Source organism: Caloenas nicobarica, chromosome 3 (genome assembly GCF_036013445.1).
Source record: "Caloenas nicobarica isolate bCalNic1 chromosome 3, bCalNic1.hap1, whole genome shotgun sequence".
NCBI classification, from domain to species: Eukaryota; Metazoa; Chordata; class Aves; order Columbiformes; family Columbidae; genus Caloenas; species Caloenas nicobarica.
In genome coordinates this window covers 68,822,132-68,840,542 of record NC_088247.1, presented here as the reverse complement: position 1 = coordinate 68,840,542, position 18,411 = coordinate 68,822,132, and the positions used below count along the sequence as shown (strand labels likewise).

The 18,411-nt window shown below is 38.3% G+C and overlaps 1 protein-coding gene across 1 annotated transcript in view; it reads left to right on the top strand.

Moving 5' to 3' along the window:
- Nucleotides 1–18,411, top strand: part of TAB2 (TGF-beta activated kinase 1 (MAP3K7) binding protein 2) — a 62,564-nt gene that overhangs the window by 36,224 nt on the left and 7,929 nt on the right. Inside the window, exons 2-3 of the mRNA XM_065630379.1 lie at nucleotides 7,306–7,495; nucleotides 12,522–14,034. Coding sequence (XP_065486451.1) covers nucleotides 7,394–7,495; nucleotides 12,522–14,034 — 1,615 coding nt within the window. The 5' untranslated portion in view covers nucleotides 7,306–7,393. The remainder of the gene's footprint in view (nucleotides 1–7,305; nucleotides 7,496–12,521; nucleotides 14,035–18,411) is intronic.

Here is an 18,411-nt window from a genome sequence, read left to right as displayed (position 1 = left end):
TGAAATCCGCATGTAAGAGGTTGGAGAGGCAGTTTGCAGGAGGAGAATATGGCACTTGAAGTCTGCTTTTTTTGTTTTGGTTGTGTGTTGTTGTTGATTTTGGTTTTCGTTTTGTTTTCCCAAGCAATAAGGATAAAAAAAATATACCTCAACCTAATTCTAAGTGAGGGTGTTGACATGTAACAAGGAAGTATAAACTTGCAAAGCTTGTTACTGCCAGTGGGGGCGATCCTGCTTAGGAGGGGTGTTCGCTGGATAGAGATTCATAAGCTTATAATGTGATTGCCAGTCTTAAGTATAGACCAGAGACCTTATTATATTATTGATAGAAATGCTAGCAATATCTGTATCAGCCATGCTTTATAGTTCGAGCTGTTCAGTGCAAGGAAATCCTCAATGGAAAGTGTGATTTAAAGTTGGCCTGCATTTGAATTAGCAACTTAAAATGGTATGTCAGCGTTGAGGTCTGGCTGAAAAGCAGGGTTTGTAGAAGTTTTTTAATATTTGTCTTTGACCTGGTGGTTGGATATGTTTGGATAAGATAACAAGAAAAAAGCAGCTAAATATGTGGGGGAAGGTACTGCTCAAGACAGCATGGAGCGAGGAGGGGAGAAGACTGTTTTCCTTTTTTTGAGTGCTCCAGTGGATAGAATAGTTTGGGAGAACTGGGAAACTGCTCAAGTCCTGCTGAAGGAAATTGAGATAAGTGTAGAGGGGTCAGGGTAGGGTTGTTGTTGGTTTGTATTTTTTTTTTTTCCAGTAATCTTTATAATTGCTTGTCTGTTTCTGCTGTCTTTCTGCACCTCTTGGATCCATCAAAAGACATGTCAGGAGTCCCTTGGCAGTGATCTCAACAGGTGCTTCAGCAGCCTCTACTGGTCTCCTATTGCAACTTGTTGCATCTAATTTGCTGTCATTACAGCAGTCGTCTTAGCACATCTCTAATGTGCACCATTAATTCTACAAGGAAGTATACTCTTGTTTCTACATTCACAGCACTCTTTTAATAAATATTGACAGCAAGTTTTCTAAAACAAACTTTTAGATGTCTTACTTTTATAGCATTTTTGGCCATGTGAGTAACGTGATCCAGGGCAGTTCATCTTTTATAAGAGTCCAGTAAAACACAGTTCACATTTGATCAGTTTAAAACTACAGAAAAACATGAGTCATTTACTTCTTAGATGTAGCTGCAAGATGAAGGCAGCCGTAAAGATTTCAGTCATTTGATTTTGGGGCAGGGTGAAGGGCATGCTGTTCACTGTTGCAGTGTTCTGCATGTTTCCAAAAGCTGTTTCCAGAGTGGTAACTGACCAAAGATGGGACTTCAGTCATTACGAGTGCATTGTAAGTTCAACTGGAATTGTTCAATACAGCAGTTATGTTAATATTCGCACAACTATCTTTGATATTTCTTATAGTATGGACTGTATGTAAAGTTGCAGTAAGAAAAGTAATAAACAAGAAGTGAAGATAGCAGCTGACATTCTGTAATGTTGAGATTTTGTTAGGTGTAATTACGTCATAAAATCGGTTTGGGCAGAATTTACTCTGAAGAGCACTCGCATTATAAGCGTTTTGTGAAAAGTTAGCGTGATACTAAGTTTAAGGTTTGTATTGAAGAATTGTCTTTGATCTGTTGAACGTTTGCTCTGTCAGAAGAAAGGAGATTTAAAAATTTATTTCTTAACTGGCTATTGGTCCAGAATTATAATGGCCTAACATTTCGCATCTGAATCATATATCGCATTAAGTCGTCTTTGAGTTCTTTTATAAACAAGATAAGCAGTTTATTTTTTGTCTCCTACTCATGGTTCTGAGTAGCCTTTGGGAGATGACATATTGTTTACTTTCGTATCGATAGTTTTCACAGAATAAAACTTCAACAGGAGCTCTCCATCCATGTTCCATCATGTTACAATTGCCAGGCCTTTTAAGTTATTTGGGGATCTTGCCAGTAGTCTTTGAAAGAACACAGCTAATTAATTATTCCATTTACTTAGTATTTCTGGCATACATAAGCAGTAGGATCTTTGTTGTGCATGTCTCTTTTCAACAGTTTAAAGTCACACTGAAGGGTTTTTTGAAACAGCTAAAAGGCGTATGTGTAAGGATTAGTAAATGGACATTACTACAAAAATAACTTCATATTGTACTGCACTCCAGTATTTAAAAGTTTTCCTTAGTAAGTAAACCCTTATTTTAATGGGTTTAGGAAGAATTTTTCTCAGAGTCACCATTGCTGGATGTAATTCCTGCTGATAATTAATTTCTTGAATAGATTTTTTTCAGTTTACTTCTGTAATGCTGTATTGCCCTTATTTTATGACTGAGTCTGAATTAAGCCAAATCTTGCTGCCAGCAGTTTCCTTTACCTCCTGTTGGTACCCTTTTCTTCGACACTGTGCTACTGGCCATCTTGGCTGTTCACTCTTGCTTTTGTGCATTTTATTTTCTACTGGTATATATAACTTTCTAACAATAATCTGGGTGTCCTGCTGCCAGATTCTGAGTTTCGTGGCTGACAACAGCGCTACGTTTCCATTCCTTAGGCTTGCATCTGTCAAAATAACTTTTAGGTTCTTTAAGCTTTCCTCTGACAAGATGGATGTCGAGTCCTTTTTATAGTTCCTTTGCAACATCAAGAGATGGGAAAAAAACTTTTAATCTGTCTGTACTAAAGAGGCCTCATGAGGCTTCCTGTCCTACCTCTTGGGACTTCCTTAAGGCTTATTAATAATCTCTAAATATCTTTGAGGTCTGCAGTAGGTTTTTCTTTAAGTGATGTTTGCAGTGAGACCTTAATGTTCATATGACACAAGTGCATTTTTCATATTCTATATTGGCGGTGAAGCCATAGGAGCTACATATTGTAATTGGATCTAAAGAAAAAAACCTTTTTTTGTGATTGTAGTGTATATATGCCTCCAGGAGTTTTGAGTGTATTTTTCTGTGAATGAAAGTAGTGGGAGCAGAGGCTATTGCATTTCTCTTCTCCCATACTACAGTAAATATAATCATGTTCTGCCATGTTGACACATTTGATGCTTGTGTAAAAAAAAAAAAAAAATTGTTGATAACTTCGGTAAAGTGATAGAGTAGATGTTAACTCTGCCTCTTCCTTCACTAACTGCATGCATTTTCTTGGTGCTAGGCCACCAAAACTTTGAAGCACAGTAGTAAAATAAGCCATCTCCCAAGTATTGCATGCTGCTAACAATTAATTGGGTTTTGCAAACATGGGATGATACCCCATAAGTCATTTTATGCATCATGAAGATGCAGAAAAGCTTCTTTGCAACACTTCTTTGAATTTTAAGGTAATTCTTATAATACTTTGCTGGTTTGGAGTAGTAGATGGCAATTGTGGTCATTCTGCATTTTATCAAGACACTTAAAAATGACCTAGAATACAAAATATTTTATTGAAATTAAGTATTGAGGTGACAATGTGGAATGTTCTTCTGGTTTTCAGTGTTTCGAATAATCTTTTTTAATCTATTCTCTGTGTTTTTAATTGAAAGAGTGGATACTTAAATCTTTCTCCATGCAGTTTTTGCTGTAGAAGCTGTGAAAGTGCTGTTTTGCCAATTTGATTCATCAGGCAAAAGATGGAAATTTATATAAAGAGAAAATACAAACTTTTTAGTACTGTACAGGGAATTTGAGATGGAGAGTATAGAATTTACTATTTTGATAATGATATTGGGTATTGTGGTATGGGTTGCTTTAATGTAGGTTAGAGAAATAGGAAAAAAAGAGGTCTTGGGAGGATCAAGGGGAGGTCAACTGTTTATTTAGTAGTAAGTTTAATGGGCTACTCAGTGTGAGAGGAGTGGAAAAATGTCATTTCATACTGAACTAAGGCAAACCAGTTTCCTTCTTATTAATAGAATCCTCTGTTTTTCTGGACTTGCTGGCTTCATGCCAGCTTTGAATTTTAGTTTGAGAAGCTTTGTGGTACAGTTATCCTTTATAAATAATTGAATTCTTTAGTTGCTTAATTTCATGTGTGGGTGGTGGTTTGGGTTTTTTTTGTTCCTGCTGAACAGTTTTTTCTTAATAGTTGCTTAAAAGAAGGTGTTAAGATCAGTAGTGTTTTGTCACTGCTCAGATTTGTCTAGCATTCCTAAACTACTGAAGAAATAACAGGGGTGTGTTTTTAGTGAGGCATGGATTCATTCATTTTTAAAATTGCACTACCACTGCCACGGAGTTGACTTTTTCAGCGTTTAAGAATATAAGATTTTGGAGCAGCGTCAACCCAGCTCGTGTTTTCTGTCCGAGTACATGTATTTCCACAGTTGAGAGCAGGATCTGCAGTTGTGGTTACTCAACCACAGTTGAGTGGGGCAGGTGGCTGCTGAAGGCAGGTGGAAGGGAGCGTTTGCTGCCTCAAAACTTTATGAATTGGTTGCTTTAAACCTGAGTAAATGTAAGCACGCTTTAGCATAGTTTTAACAGCATGTGTACATACACGCTGAACATTGTGCTAGCCCAATGCATGGGAGGAGAGAGGAACTCTTTAGTAGTTTGTGTTTGAAGACGTTTCATTATTTCATTTTAACTCTTGCAATTCTTATCCCTTATTTTAACCACATATTAATGTTATGTTTAATTGAGCTTTTCTCTACAATAAAGTAAAAGCCTGACATTTTTTTCTGCTAGAAAATAAATTACCGCTTTTTGTTTCAGATGAGGTATTTACTTGTGTTTCTATCTGACCAGAGTGATTTTTCTCAATTGTGTAAGCCAAGATTTGCTACTTCAGTTGGCTCTTGAGCACAGTGATTTTTCAGATGTATAGCTTGAGTAGTTCACAACAAAATATTTTGCTCCTCTGCTTGTCTAGTGTTGCAGTTCCTGAGGCCTCTTACATGTGTCTAAACTTCAGTCTAAAGTATGACCCCAGCTTGTTTAGGCATATCCATGCTACATTTAAATTAGTGATCTTGGGTACTGATAGCAGTAGCCACAGGGTGCACTGTGTAGCAGTTGTCTTCAATATTTCACTGTCCCTTTGAGATAGCACTCTTGGTATATGCAAAGTAAATTTGTGCCGGATTAGTGCAGATTTGTATCTAATTAAACTGTAATCATAGTGTGACTGTTAGTGTTAAATTTGTGCTCACTACTTTCCATTTATTTGTGTAGGACTCTCACAAAATTCTGTCTTGCCTGCTATTTTCCTAGATCTTCATACTAGTCACCTCTTTGCAGATAGGTTTGGGTTTTTTAATTGTACAGGTCTGAATGGAACCAGACTTCTTAACTCCTGAAGAGTTGAGTGGCTCTGGCTCCTTTAAGTGTACAAAGAGAAGGGAAGCTGAACTTCCGTAGGCAAATAAACAGAATGTGTATTCTGGGAAGGAATACCATAACCAGAGTTGCCAGTTCTAGCGGTCTTGGCTGGTACTTGTTATATGTGAAGGTGTTTTGAAGTTGTGGTGCTGTTTTTGATGGTAGAATATTGTGGTGTTATGTACACTGAAACTGTGGGTAGGATTGTGACCTATGTTTTATCAGAACATCTCCAAATATTCTAATGAAAAATTCTGTTCTTGCTTGTGTTTTTAATTAAGCATGTATTGTGATTATATCAGAGAAGATGACATTTATGAGACTAAAATAATGAGCAGATGTTTCCTGGAGTATTCTTGGGACTTTCAGTCTTCGTTGTTTTGTTGACTAACAAGTTGGTTTTTTCCTATGCGTAGTGCATATAGATGAAGTCTTCAGAGTAACATTTTAGGTTGGTTTTTTTTTTTTCTTTCTTCAGAGCTGTTCTTAAATTGTTGGCAGAAAGTTGAACTGGTTAATGTGTTGCTTTTCAGATCATGTTCAGCTGTTACTGGAGGTGTGCTGCTTCAGGCCAATTAGCAGTTGACTGGTAATTGTATCACTTCAGGCCAGAGAAGATGTATGAGTTGAAGAAGTCTTATAATAGAGTGGTTCATGACTTCAGTCCTGTGATAGCATTACACCTGTCATGTCAGCCCTGCTGAAAGTCATGTGCTTTGTGCTTTCCCATCAGTTCTTTGCAGTTTTCCTCCATCTTTTTGGTCTTGAGAGAAGTTGTAGCATTGCACTACGTTATATCTGAATCACAAGTGGTGTTAATGCACTAGAAAATTGTGATTAATGCTTCCCAATTAACTTGCCACTAGTCCCCTTTTAGCGCATAGAAGTACGGGCACATAAGCACATAGGCTCACTTACAAAGTGAGTGTCCCAGTGGGATTGTTGGGAGAGAACTCCGGCTGATGGGATTCAGGGAGCAGCACGTACAGGTGTCTGGTGGCACTGGAGGCAGTTCTCTGCTGCAGGCAGCTGTGAGTCAGCACATGGGTTAATAGTGTGTGTTGAATATGAGCCAAAGCAAAAAGAAAAGTGGGTAAAGAGGGGAAGGAGAAATTTAATAAATTGATGGAGGAGGTGTTTGAATAAGATTTGCTAAGTTGAGAGGTAAATAAATGTTGGAGTTAACTACTTTGGGTTTTTTGAAAACTATATAGGCACATTTATTTGTAATATACATGATGAAGGTACTGTTCCATTGCTTAACATACACGTGCATTCTTCCAAATTTAATTGGTTTAAATTCTTCTTGGTAAAAGCCTGTTGATATCATATGGCCAGGGCAGATAATTTGTATCAATGTGTTGATTGGGTGATTGTGATACCATCTTCGTAACTCCTCTAATTTCCTTCAAAGGAGAAACGGACTTAGTTGAAGAAATGTGAGTCCTTGTAGGGTTATTTCTCAGAATATTGAAGTATGTTGTGTGAAAAACAGGTAGACTTGCTAGTAAATCGTTAAGCTTAGAAACAGTGAACTTCTAGCCACAATATTCTGACAGTAAACCATAACAGTGGTGATGAAGGTAACAGTGTAGGTGTACTCAAAAGCTGAATGAACACTATCTTCTGATTTTTGATGTAAACTTCTTTGTGTTTACTTATGTTTTAAGTAAGTAAAAAATGTTGTTCTTAAACCCATGAATTTTAATACTTTGAATCAAGTATTTTTTTAAATTTGTAGTATATTTTTATAATGTCAATATAAAAACTAAGTGGGAAACTGGTCAGGAGATGTCTATTAATGGGCAATTTTCAAGGTTTCGAGTGCATGAAGGACGAATAGTTAGCCAGAGATGTTGTGTGGGAAAACACTGACATAAAATACAGACTTATATCTCATAACTGGAAAGGGGATTTGGAGGGGGAGGGGTGTCATTTTTGTTAGGTTTTGTTACATCAAAAGAGTCTGCTTTCAATGTCTTAAGGTTTTCTTTCCTTTTCCAGAAAATGCTGGGACAGAAGAGATGAGTACTCCCTTTATTAAGGCCTAAAACTGCCTGTTGAAAAACAATCCTGACCAGGCAATATACGAATGGCCCAAGGAAGCCAGCAAATTGATATTCAGGTTTTACATGACCTGCGACAGAAGTTTCCCGAGGTACCTGAAGGTGTTGTATCCAGATGCATGTTACAGGTCAGTGTTCTGTTAATGACTGTACAAGTAAGCAATGATGCTTATTTAAAGTGTTAAATGTGGATGTCTCCTTTGAAAGCAGATTTTTATTTCTATTTTCCTTTTCGTGTGAGACAGATACAAACAACCAGTTTCTTTATGTTGCGCAGCTGGTGAAGTGTTAAACTGCCCTCCCTTTTTCCATCTCTAATCAGGGGTGGCCCAAGGTGAACAAGCCTGTAAACTGGTGTGTGCATGGAGACTACCATCTCAGCAATCAGTATGCTCATGCCTTTTGGCCATCTCAAGAGTCAAAAGTAACTGTGGCAAAAGGAGGGATGCAAAGCCAACTTGAGTCCAGCAAGGACAATTTAAGGCAATGCTACACAAATGCAGCTTGCTCCTTTTTTTTTTTTTTTTTTTTTTTGAGGGGCAGGGCAGGTCTGGAAGCAACTTCGCAACCTTGTCTCCATCAGGCCCTTGCCTGTATGCGGGTTGGCCCTACTGTTTTCCAGTCCAGCTCCCTTGACCTGCAAAGCCAGCACTGGTGGCCTTATGTGTCTTCTGCAGCAGGGAGCCTAGGCATGCAACATAGGCACACCTAAGCTATGCTGCCAGATGGACTTGCTTTGGTTTATTGTAGCTTTGGATACCATACTTATATGCCCATATTTTGTATTAATTTCTGCTCTATAACATCACATTAGTTACCTCAGCAGATAAATTATTATGCCACTCCAAAGCCCGACACTGGAACACCTGAATGCCTAGAGTTAAGAAATGCTCGTAGACATACTTAACTGTGTTGCTTAAACATGTTTGCTTTGCATTTTCCAGTGATCCCAAAGCATCCATACTGATTGAATGTTTTTCATTATCTAAGGTATTCAACCTTTGAGTACTCTGGATAATAAGAGGATGGTCTGAATATTTATATTGCTCATCAGTAAACACGACTGGAAAAGATGGGTCATGAGTTCCCAGAAGCTACCTATCTCTCCGTTATGGCTAGGACATCTATGGTTATGATGCAATTGCGATAAAAAGAATGTTGATTGTCTTGCTTTTTATATGTATTTTTATGTATAAAATACATATATATGTGTCCTTATATATGTATATGTAGTCACACACATGCATCCAAACGCAGTGTTTGTATTGTGACTGTGCCAATTTAATGTATTTTCAAGACTTTTTCATGACTCTCCATTCATAGACTAAGAAGCTGTGAAAACTGCAGTTCTGTGAGAGAATTGGTTTTGATCTGGAAGAGGGCAAAATTCTGCTCAGGACTTGAAGTTTCAGGTGTTTTCCAACCCTTTCTCTCTAATTATTTAGCTGAAGAGGAAGCTGAACCAGATGACAAATTGCCTGTATTTGTTCTCTGGATTGTACACCACCATTTTTATGTTAGTTGTCTGTACGACTAGTCTTATAAGTACAGTTTTTTTCTTCAAACATGAGAACTGCTTGTTGAGCAAGGTTAATGAACCTGATAGAGTGCATGCATCAGTAATCACTTTTTGAATGTAATTCTTGATAAATTTAAAAGCTAGTGCATGGTTCTTGAGAGACACTTAGCAGTCTTTGTAACATTTAGTACAGTGAGTTTGGGTTTTTCATGAAAAGGAGCCTTATAACTGTGAAGAAAAGATTCTGCAAGTGGCATACTTCGGCAGAAATATGGGGGAAGGGTTTAGATTTGGGGGAGTGTTTTAGGTCAGCTTTCATAAGAGAATTTTTCAAAAATTCCATAGGGTGATTAATGTTCTATATGTGCACTGTTGTTACACTAGAAAGGTACCTTTTTTGTTGTTCACTGAGAGCTTCTAAGACTCATCAATAAAATCTGTCATGTTAGTGGTTCTTTGAAATTTCATGAGCTCTGGTTTCTCTGAATCAGGTAGCTTCTAGCTATGCCACTCATAAGATTTTTTTTTTAAAAAAAAAAACCCTCTTTAAACCAACAAATTTTGTACTTGGACTGGTCATAAAGATTGGAAAGCAGAATTTGAGAGTACTTTTGCATGTGTTTGCAATACTGCCGGAACAGTATCTGAATCCTGAGTTCTGCCGTCTTGTAGTTGAGCATAGTGGAAGGAATTTCTGATGAATGCAGTAAGTATAGTTTAGGTCAGCGAGAGGTACTTAAGGACATTATGAGGTATAAGAAATGCTGCATTTGACTTGCCCCCACAGTACCTGATGTGTAAACGTCATGTGTCAGGGTGAAGTTCTTTTTAAACCAGGAAGCATAAGAGATCTCAGGAGAGAACCTGACAGAGTTTAAGCAATTTAGAGTGATATCGACCAAAGGCTTTTATAACAAGAAGAGTTACTTCAGATCACAGCAAATTGCGCAGGAAAACTATACAGATACTTCAGTCCTCTTCCTTGAATTTTTTTAGCCAAACACATTCAGCTTGTTTTTAAAGGAAAGATTATAGCGTTATATGCTTATAATGAAAAACTTAAGGATAAACAGAGTATGCAGATGTCTTGAGGTGAGTAGTCTGCTGTTGAAATATCTGAACAATATCTAGTATACTAAAAACCGAGGACCACCAAAAACCTAATAGGATGAAATTTAAACCTGGGTAATCTAGGGAGTAAAAAGTTTTATTGCTTTCTTGGGCTGACAGCATTGAATGTTCCTGAAAAGTTTTGCATCTCACCGTTCTTCCCAACAAGTCTCCTGCATTCAGCTCGCCCTTTTTCCTCATTTAAAGGAGTCACTGCAGTGTCCCCAGTCTGTGGACATTGTCCCATTTTGCTCTTTTTTGTGTCTGGAGCGTTCTGTAACCACCTGCTCCTCGAGTCTACGTCCTCTCCTTGCTTCCTCGTTTCCCTCCAACATTCTTATTCTTTCTTTTTTTTTCTTTCTCTTTCAGGGTGCCAACATTTTAAACTCAATTGGGACATGGGCAGAGCTAAGATGAGGGGTATTGTTTTGCTGGAATATGCTCATTTCTGCCATCAACCGGTTCTCTGATCTATAAAGAGCTAGAAGCGGTTGAAACTCTGCCTCTGCCAGCCAGAAGATGCCAGGGGTTCCATGTGCCCTGTTTCCCCTTTCAGTTCTCCAATTTGCTCATTGACGTCACTGAAATTTTGGAATTGATTGGATGCAGTCTTAAAAAAGAAAAAAATTGTCCAAAGAAATGCATTCAAGCTGAATGTAAGGGCCTTGCAAGCTTGGCCTGTTCCTTTTTGGTTTGGTATTTTTGGCCTTTCTGTTAATAATTTTAATTCACCTAAGTTCATGCAAAATCTGCCTTTAAGATCTTTCTAGCTTGTTTTTCTGTGGCATCCTATCTTTTTCCCTTTTCTGGCTCCCTTTTCTCCTTTACAACAAATACAAGCCTATTCTTATATTTTCTTACCCTCTGTTCTGTCTCTGTGTGATTCCTTTCTTCACTACTAACTTCATTTGATTACTTTGTCCTTTGATGCTTATTCCAAACTAGAGCCAATATGCATACCATCAATTTGACGCACTTTTATATCTCTCAAGACTTTTCTGCAACAATTCTTATATACAGTTGGCTAGTTAGATGGCCTTTAGGGAATCCTGTTGTTTTAGAAGGCTTTGTGGCTGGGGTTTTTGTGTGATTTGTGTTGGGTTTTTTTGTTTTTAAGAATTCAGAGCTGAATCTGGCCTGTATCAATGCACAGCTTTGGTTTTGTGGGTGAGGTTTAGACTTGTCTTCCTTCACCTGCTTCTGTTGTGTCTGTCATTTTTTATTTCTTTTTTTATTTCTTTTTTTTTTGGTAAATCTGTAAGGTAAACACAGTCTTGGTACGTCTGCACAACACTCTATGACCTAATACTGTACACCAGTTTAACAAAAATAACTTGATACAAAGCATGTAGCATGGATTAATTTGTCTTGCTTGTGTTATTCTTTAACTGATAATGTTACTACTTGGCATATGCAAATCTTTGCTTGATCATATGCATTTTTTCTAGTAAATGTTTCTGTGTGCTGGATTAATTTGACACCTATTTGGTTTTAATAATATCTGGGCCTCAACAGATGCTCTTCTGGCTGAAAGTATTAATTAACTTCTATTTGGGCTGGGGGGCAGTTCTGTAAAAAGAGTAATATGGACAGAACACAATATTAAGAAATTATGCCACCGATGCCTGTTCACTCTTTTCTAAAAACACTTGTGTAGGAAACTAAATTGGAAAGATCCAAGTACATTATTACTAAACTTGTGGAAAAAGAGAAGAGGGATTATAAGTTTGCTTCTGAAATGTCCTTAAAAAGCAAATTAGCTAGATTGTGGATTTTGTTTCAAGTCATCCTGTTACAGGTTTTATAAAGTGACTTATACAAATGTATGTATTTAAAAGCTTTGCGAGCAGTGGTTTAAAATGAAAATTCAAATGTCCCCTGGGTTTTCCATTAATAGTTTAATCTTGCAAAAGAGTAATTATGCTTTATACATATACTGAATTTTTAACACTTCCTTTAAAGTCGTGTACAACTCCTTGCATCAACATGTTTCTTTTCTAAATAAGATTCACTTTCCATTTTCAGCAAGAGGTAATGCGTAACTGGTTTTGAAGTATTTGGGAAAACATTTAAAATAAACATATATTTTGATTTTTGTTTTTAAGTCGTTAATTAGTAATACACATGTGCTGTGAATCAATTCCTTCTGTCATCTTCCCCCTCAAGCCAAGAGACTTGGTCATTACTGAAGGTCATCTCGAAATTGAGAAGGAATAGTGAAAGTATTCATCCAAGGTGTATCATGCTGTGTGGTGTCAGCTTGTCAAGGTCACAGATCTCCCTGTCACTGCTTCAGCAGCAGTGCTGACCTCTGCCCTTGGTGCCAGTGACCAAGCTGCTGTTGTCAAAATAGTGAAGTTTCACATGCAAGCCCCTTATGCATGTGTAGTAGCTATGTGAGCCAGCCACCTAAAGCTTTCTGTTTGTTGCTAGCTACATTGATAATTTTTGAACAGTGACTGGATGCATATATATCTGTGACAATATTTTATCAGTAATGTCAAACTTTCATCTGTTTTTTATAGAATAACAATAATTTGGATGCCTGTTGTGCAGTTCTCTCTCAGGAGAGCACAAAGTATCTCTACGGTGAAGGAGACCTAGGTTTTTCGGATGACTCTGGGATTCCTGGACTACGAAATCACATGACATCTCTTAATTTGGATTTACAGTCACAGAACGTGTATCACCATGGAAGAGAAGGAAGTAGAATGAATGGAAGTAGGACTCTAGCTCACAGTGTTAGTGATGGACACCTTCAAACCAGTCAGTCCAACAATGAACTGTTTCAGCAGGAACCACAGACAGCACCTGCGCAGGTTCCACAAGGATTTAATGTCTTTGGGATGGGTAATACAGTTAGTACTTCTAATCCAGGGCAGCACCTTGGATTTCACCTAGGCAGCAAAGGAGTATCTAACTTGTCTCAACAAACGCCCAGATTCAATCCCATTATGGTAACTTTAGCCCCAAATATTCAGCCTGGTCGCAACACCCCTACGTCTTTGCACATACATGGTGTACCTCCTCCTGTACTTAACAGTCCACAGGGAAATTCTATCTATATTAGGCCTTACATCACACCTCCTAGTGGTACCACTCGACAGACACAGCAGCAGCCAGGCTGGGCATCTCAGTTTAATCCCGTGCACCCTCAGCAAGTCTACCAGCCTTCGCAGCCAAGTCCCTGGACTACTCTTCCTACATCCAGTACTACGCCACATACCTCATCGCAGCACTCAACGCAGCCAAATCAGCAAGGCCACCAGACTTCTCATGTCTATATGCCTATCAGTTCTCCTACTACTCCACAAGCACCTATGATTCATTCGTCTGGTAGCTCACAATCTTCTGCGCATAGCCAATACAACATTCAGAATATATCCACAGGACCTCGCAAAAACCAAATTGAAATCAAACTTGAACCACCGCAAAGAAACAGTTCTTCTAAGTTGCGTTCAACTGGCCCTCGCACTTCCACTACTCCCTCTTCCCTCAACAGCCAGACATTAAGTAGAAGTCAACCCACTGTTTACATATCGGCCAGTCCTCCAAATACTGATGACGTGATCACACGTGGTCAACCTAAGGTCTACATTTCAGCAAATGCCACAGCAGGAGATGATCAAGTTGTGCGGAACCAGCCCACGCTTTTCATATCGACAAATCCTGGAGTATCTACCACTTCTAGGAATATGTCTGGTCAAGTAAGCATGGGTCCTGCATTTATTCATCACCATCCACCCAAGAGTCGAGCAGTGGGCAACAGCACCACTGTAACCTCTCCTCGAGTGGTGGTTACGCAGCCTAACACAAAATATACTTTTAAAATTACAGTTTCTCCAAATAAGCCCCCTGCAGTTTCCCCAGGGGTAGTGTCCCCAACCTTTGAACCTACAAACCTTCTAAACCTTCCTGATCACTATGTTGAACCAGAGGGTATCCAGCATCTTACTGACCCTGTTTTAGCACATGTGGATAGGATCAGTGATGCACGGAAATTGAGTATGGGATCTGATGATGCTGCCTACACGCAAGGTAATATTCTTCATATAAATAGTAGAGATTTCAACCAGGTTGTCAAATCAGAATGTAGATTACAGAACAGGAAACAGTTGATAAGCCTTTGTGATGTTAATACAGTATCTTCAACTTTAGCATACATGAACACTTGCTAAATAAATAAAAAAGCTTTATAAGCAAATCATTTCTTTTTATGGTGAAGACATGTAACTGAATACTTGGAGATAACGTTATCTGCTTAAGACAAACAGAATAATTATCTGTTTAATGAAGTGGAGTCATAGTGTCTTCATTTTTGTTGTTCTGAAAGAAACATCTAAGCTTGTTCAATTTGTCCTAACAATTTAAAGTCACAAGTCTACTAGCAGATTTTTTAATCGGTTGAGATACTGTTTCCGTTGGATAAAGTTCTCATTTCTTTTTCTTTCTGTGAGTGTTATTTAAGAAGCAAGAAAAGCATACTTCAAAAGCAATTGGTGGGATGAAGTGTGTTCTTCCATGTTTCCTCATGTGTGCCTGACAATAAAGTGCTTAAAGTCTTGGTACTTAACTTCTGTTAGAAAATATGAGAAGGACCACCACACCAAAGACAGCTGTTTTAAAGGATCAGTGGTGTAATGAGAGGGTGAAACTTAAAATATTTTATACAACACCACAACCTGTTAGTCTTTTTCTTCTGTTTTCATGGCGTTTGCATGCTTTTATTACCAACTTGATGGTTTATTAATCCTCCTGTGGACTTGTTGTACAAGGATTTTGAATAAGTCTTAGGATATTTAGGCAGTATTCAGGATAGGATGTCAAAATAATTTCTCTTCGACCTTATTAGTCCTCTTTGGACTTAACAAACAATTCCACATTTAAAAAAATGGCTTCTTCCATAGCTAGTCTAGAAGTTCTTCAGATTAATTTAGCCGTTTTATTTTGTGTAAGCAAGTACAGTGATCGGAACACTGGAAGCCTGGTCTGCATCTGGACTACTATAGTAATGAAGTAAACCAAAAACTGGTTATGGCTTGGGCACTACTTCTGGGTGTAATTATATCTTTGAGAGAACGATCCATGTTAACTTAATTGTCTAAAGGTTAGGTGTCAAAATCGAAAAACTAACATCCTAGACTGTCTTTTACAATTAATGAAAAGTTAACTTCAGAAACTGATTCATCTGTAGATAAGCAAAACTAATTGCTCTCTAGAAGTGGTATTCCCTTTCCTTACTCTGCAGGGAGACTTGTCTGACTGTTTTAGTCCTAGAAGGCTTTAGATACCCAGAAATTAAGCAATCAAAATTTTGTCCGTGGGCTTTAAATACTGTTTGAGATCATGAACTTGCTTCCCAAGCATTGTGCATTTTAGGGACACCCTTCCCCAAAAAGTACCTTTCTCCTGTTCTGCCTTTCTGATGGAACTGACCTCTGCCTAGTATAGCTCATCATCTCCTGTACCCCTGGTAGTGGTAGCTGCTGTAACCTGACTTCCTGCACAATCTCCAGCATCCAGTTTATCAAGCTGAGACAAGTTTGTGCTATGCAGCCTGGAGTTCAAAAACATTGATTGGCTCCTACCTGCTGTGGAGCCCAGTTGTTCCTGAAGCCAAGACAATGCAGTTTTTGAATGGAATATAGATGAAGATGAAATATAGATGTGTGATGTGGGCTAGTGCAGCTTTTAGCTTTCTGTTGACTTTAGGGAAATGCTGTCCTGCTGTGTCCTTCACTGGTTCATAATAAACTCATGATTATGAAGTTCTTTACATTCAGAAGTGTTTACGATTTCTGGCATGTGTTGCTCCATTTCTGCTGCAACAAGTGCAGTATTTTTTAATTTTCATTATGATTTGATCTTTGGAAAGTTTAAAACTCTGTGATGGACTTACTTCTGCAATCTTGATATCCGGTAGTCCTAATTATTGCTTTTAAATTTGAATCTTTTACTTAGATTTGGTTTATTTCTATTACATACTGAAAGTGTGATTTGAGTAACTTCATGCTTTCCATTGTGAAGCCGTGTTCTAAGCTGCTTACAATTTAGCCAGACCATGCAAAAAACCTTGCATGCTAGGTGTCTCTAGGAAAAGTGAACTTTTGTACTCCAGACTTTCGTGTTTGAGTCTCATGTTCCCTGTAATTATAATGATTTACAGCCTTTTTGTAGAAAATATGCACTTTAATGTCAAAGGAAACAGTGAACATGCAGAAGCTGAAAAAACTGTGTGCGCACAGTACCCTGTTTGCACATAATTAAAACATTGAAATCTATTCTGGTTGTGGTACAAAAATGACGAGTCAAGGAGGCAGTCTTTGTTGTTCTTTTGCTAGGATGATTACAGTAAATAGCTTGATTACAGTAAATGGCTTCTTTTTAAGGATGTCTGAGGCTTTCTGGCTTGTACTCCAGGTTAAGTAAATTTGGGTGTGCCTGTGCTGCCTGCATAGGTGGAACCCCCTTCCTGCAAGAAGCACAGAATTACCAAAAAGGCTGTGAAAAGTCTCCTTGTGCACAGCGTAAGCTAGATCTAGTAGCTGAATTGCATTAGATTCAGAGATGCACTGAAATTTTTTCTTAATGTTTTCAGTTGCTCTGATTGACACTAGAGGGAGCTGAATACTTAAATTGCTGTTTTACATAAATAAATACTGTAGTGGTATATGGGGGGATTTTGTCTTCCCCACCACGTTTTTCCTACAACTGCCGAATTGGTATGTAAGCAAAATTACCAAATTGCTTGTGAATGCTACCATTTAAATCAAAAGGGTCTTGCCAGTCCCTTATCCGAGTTATTTTTAATAGTAGAAGCTTAGCATAACAATATCAAGTGATTCTTCTTCTTTAATCATAATGGTAATTTTGTAATTATTGTATTTAAAATCTGTTGGGATTTGAAACTGCGAAATGGTAAAGTAGTCACAAAGCTGCTAGGAGGATAAATTGGACCACGTCTAGAAAGTGATGTGAAAATGAAAAACATGTGATAGTACTGTGGGCATCCATCAGTGCCTTCTGCTCTCTGTTCAGTTCCATGACCTGGTAGCGCTCTGCCTCACCACGTCCAGTGAGCTGGCTGCTCAGCAGCCTGCATCCATAGTTTGACAGGTCTGAGGAGTTCTGAGTCTGGTCGGTAGAGCATAGCTGTGTTCCTGCAGGTCACATACCAAGAACCTGGGCTTCAAGGGATTGCCTCGGCTGTAAATCCCAGGAAATGGAAACAGAAGAGACTATCTAGAAGTGGAAATAAAATATAAAAGGAAAAAGGGCTGGTACTCTCCCTGCAAGACTAGAGGCAAAGTAGTTTTTTATTTCCTTCCTTTATAGTTGCAGCTACATTTGTAAGTCCTGGAGTTTGTCAATGAGAAAAAGGTCCTTCAGCTGTTTCTAAAATGCTTTTCAAAGCGGGGGGGTTGCTGTCCTTTGAGACTACTTACTTGATTATTGCAAGTCTTCGGCAAAAATCTTTATCTTGGGATTTCAGTTACTATGTTTTTATATTGCACATCAGCACAGCTGCAACTCTTAACTATAGTGTGACTAGTGGCTACCCCAAGTAAAGGTGCCTATTTATGCAAACATCTCTAAATTGAACAAAACCGAACAGAAGCTCAAGCAGCTTTGTTATTTCGTTGTCCCAAAAAGTGGGATCATTTTCCGGTGTGCAGATGCCAATTCACACACAAGGTTGAGGTATTTGCTTTATCCATGGTTCTGCACAGAAAAGGGTGCTAGGCAATCCTTTGCAAACCTAGCACACCAGATGCAGGCTGAGTTATGTATTTATACATTTTAGCTTTTAGCCACTCCTAACATCTTATTTATACATACTTGAAGTTCATTGGTCTAAACTTTGCTGGCTTCAGTGTACGAGTACGGTCCACCTTTATTCTTTTATGCATGATCAGTGAATAGTGGGCTTTTCAGACTATGGGGTGTGTTTTGAGTCTGAGGTTGTGATCTCCCTCTGATGCCTTTACCTTTCACCTAGTTCCTATACCTTTTTTTTAGGATGATCTTGGCAATCATCTGTCCTTTGGCCACTGCAGCTTTGAATTCCTCATTTATCTTTTTTTATCCTTCAGAGGAGAGTTAAATTTCAACCAAAGGTTCAACCAAGTGAGCATCTCCACGTAATACGAATCCTAAGGTCTAGACAATGAATCATTACATTTCCAATCACATAGTAGCAAAACCAATTCAAATTACTTATTCAACTGCCCTGTTTCCCCAAAAATACAGCCGGGTCTTATATTAATTTTTGCTCCGAAACTTACTACTTTTTTATATGTATAGCTGCCTGGACGCTATTTAATTGACTTTTTTAAGGAACTGTAGCTAGGGCTTATTTTTGGAGTAGGTCTTATTTTAAGGGAAACAGGGTATGTCAGCATTCGAGAACTGAGA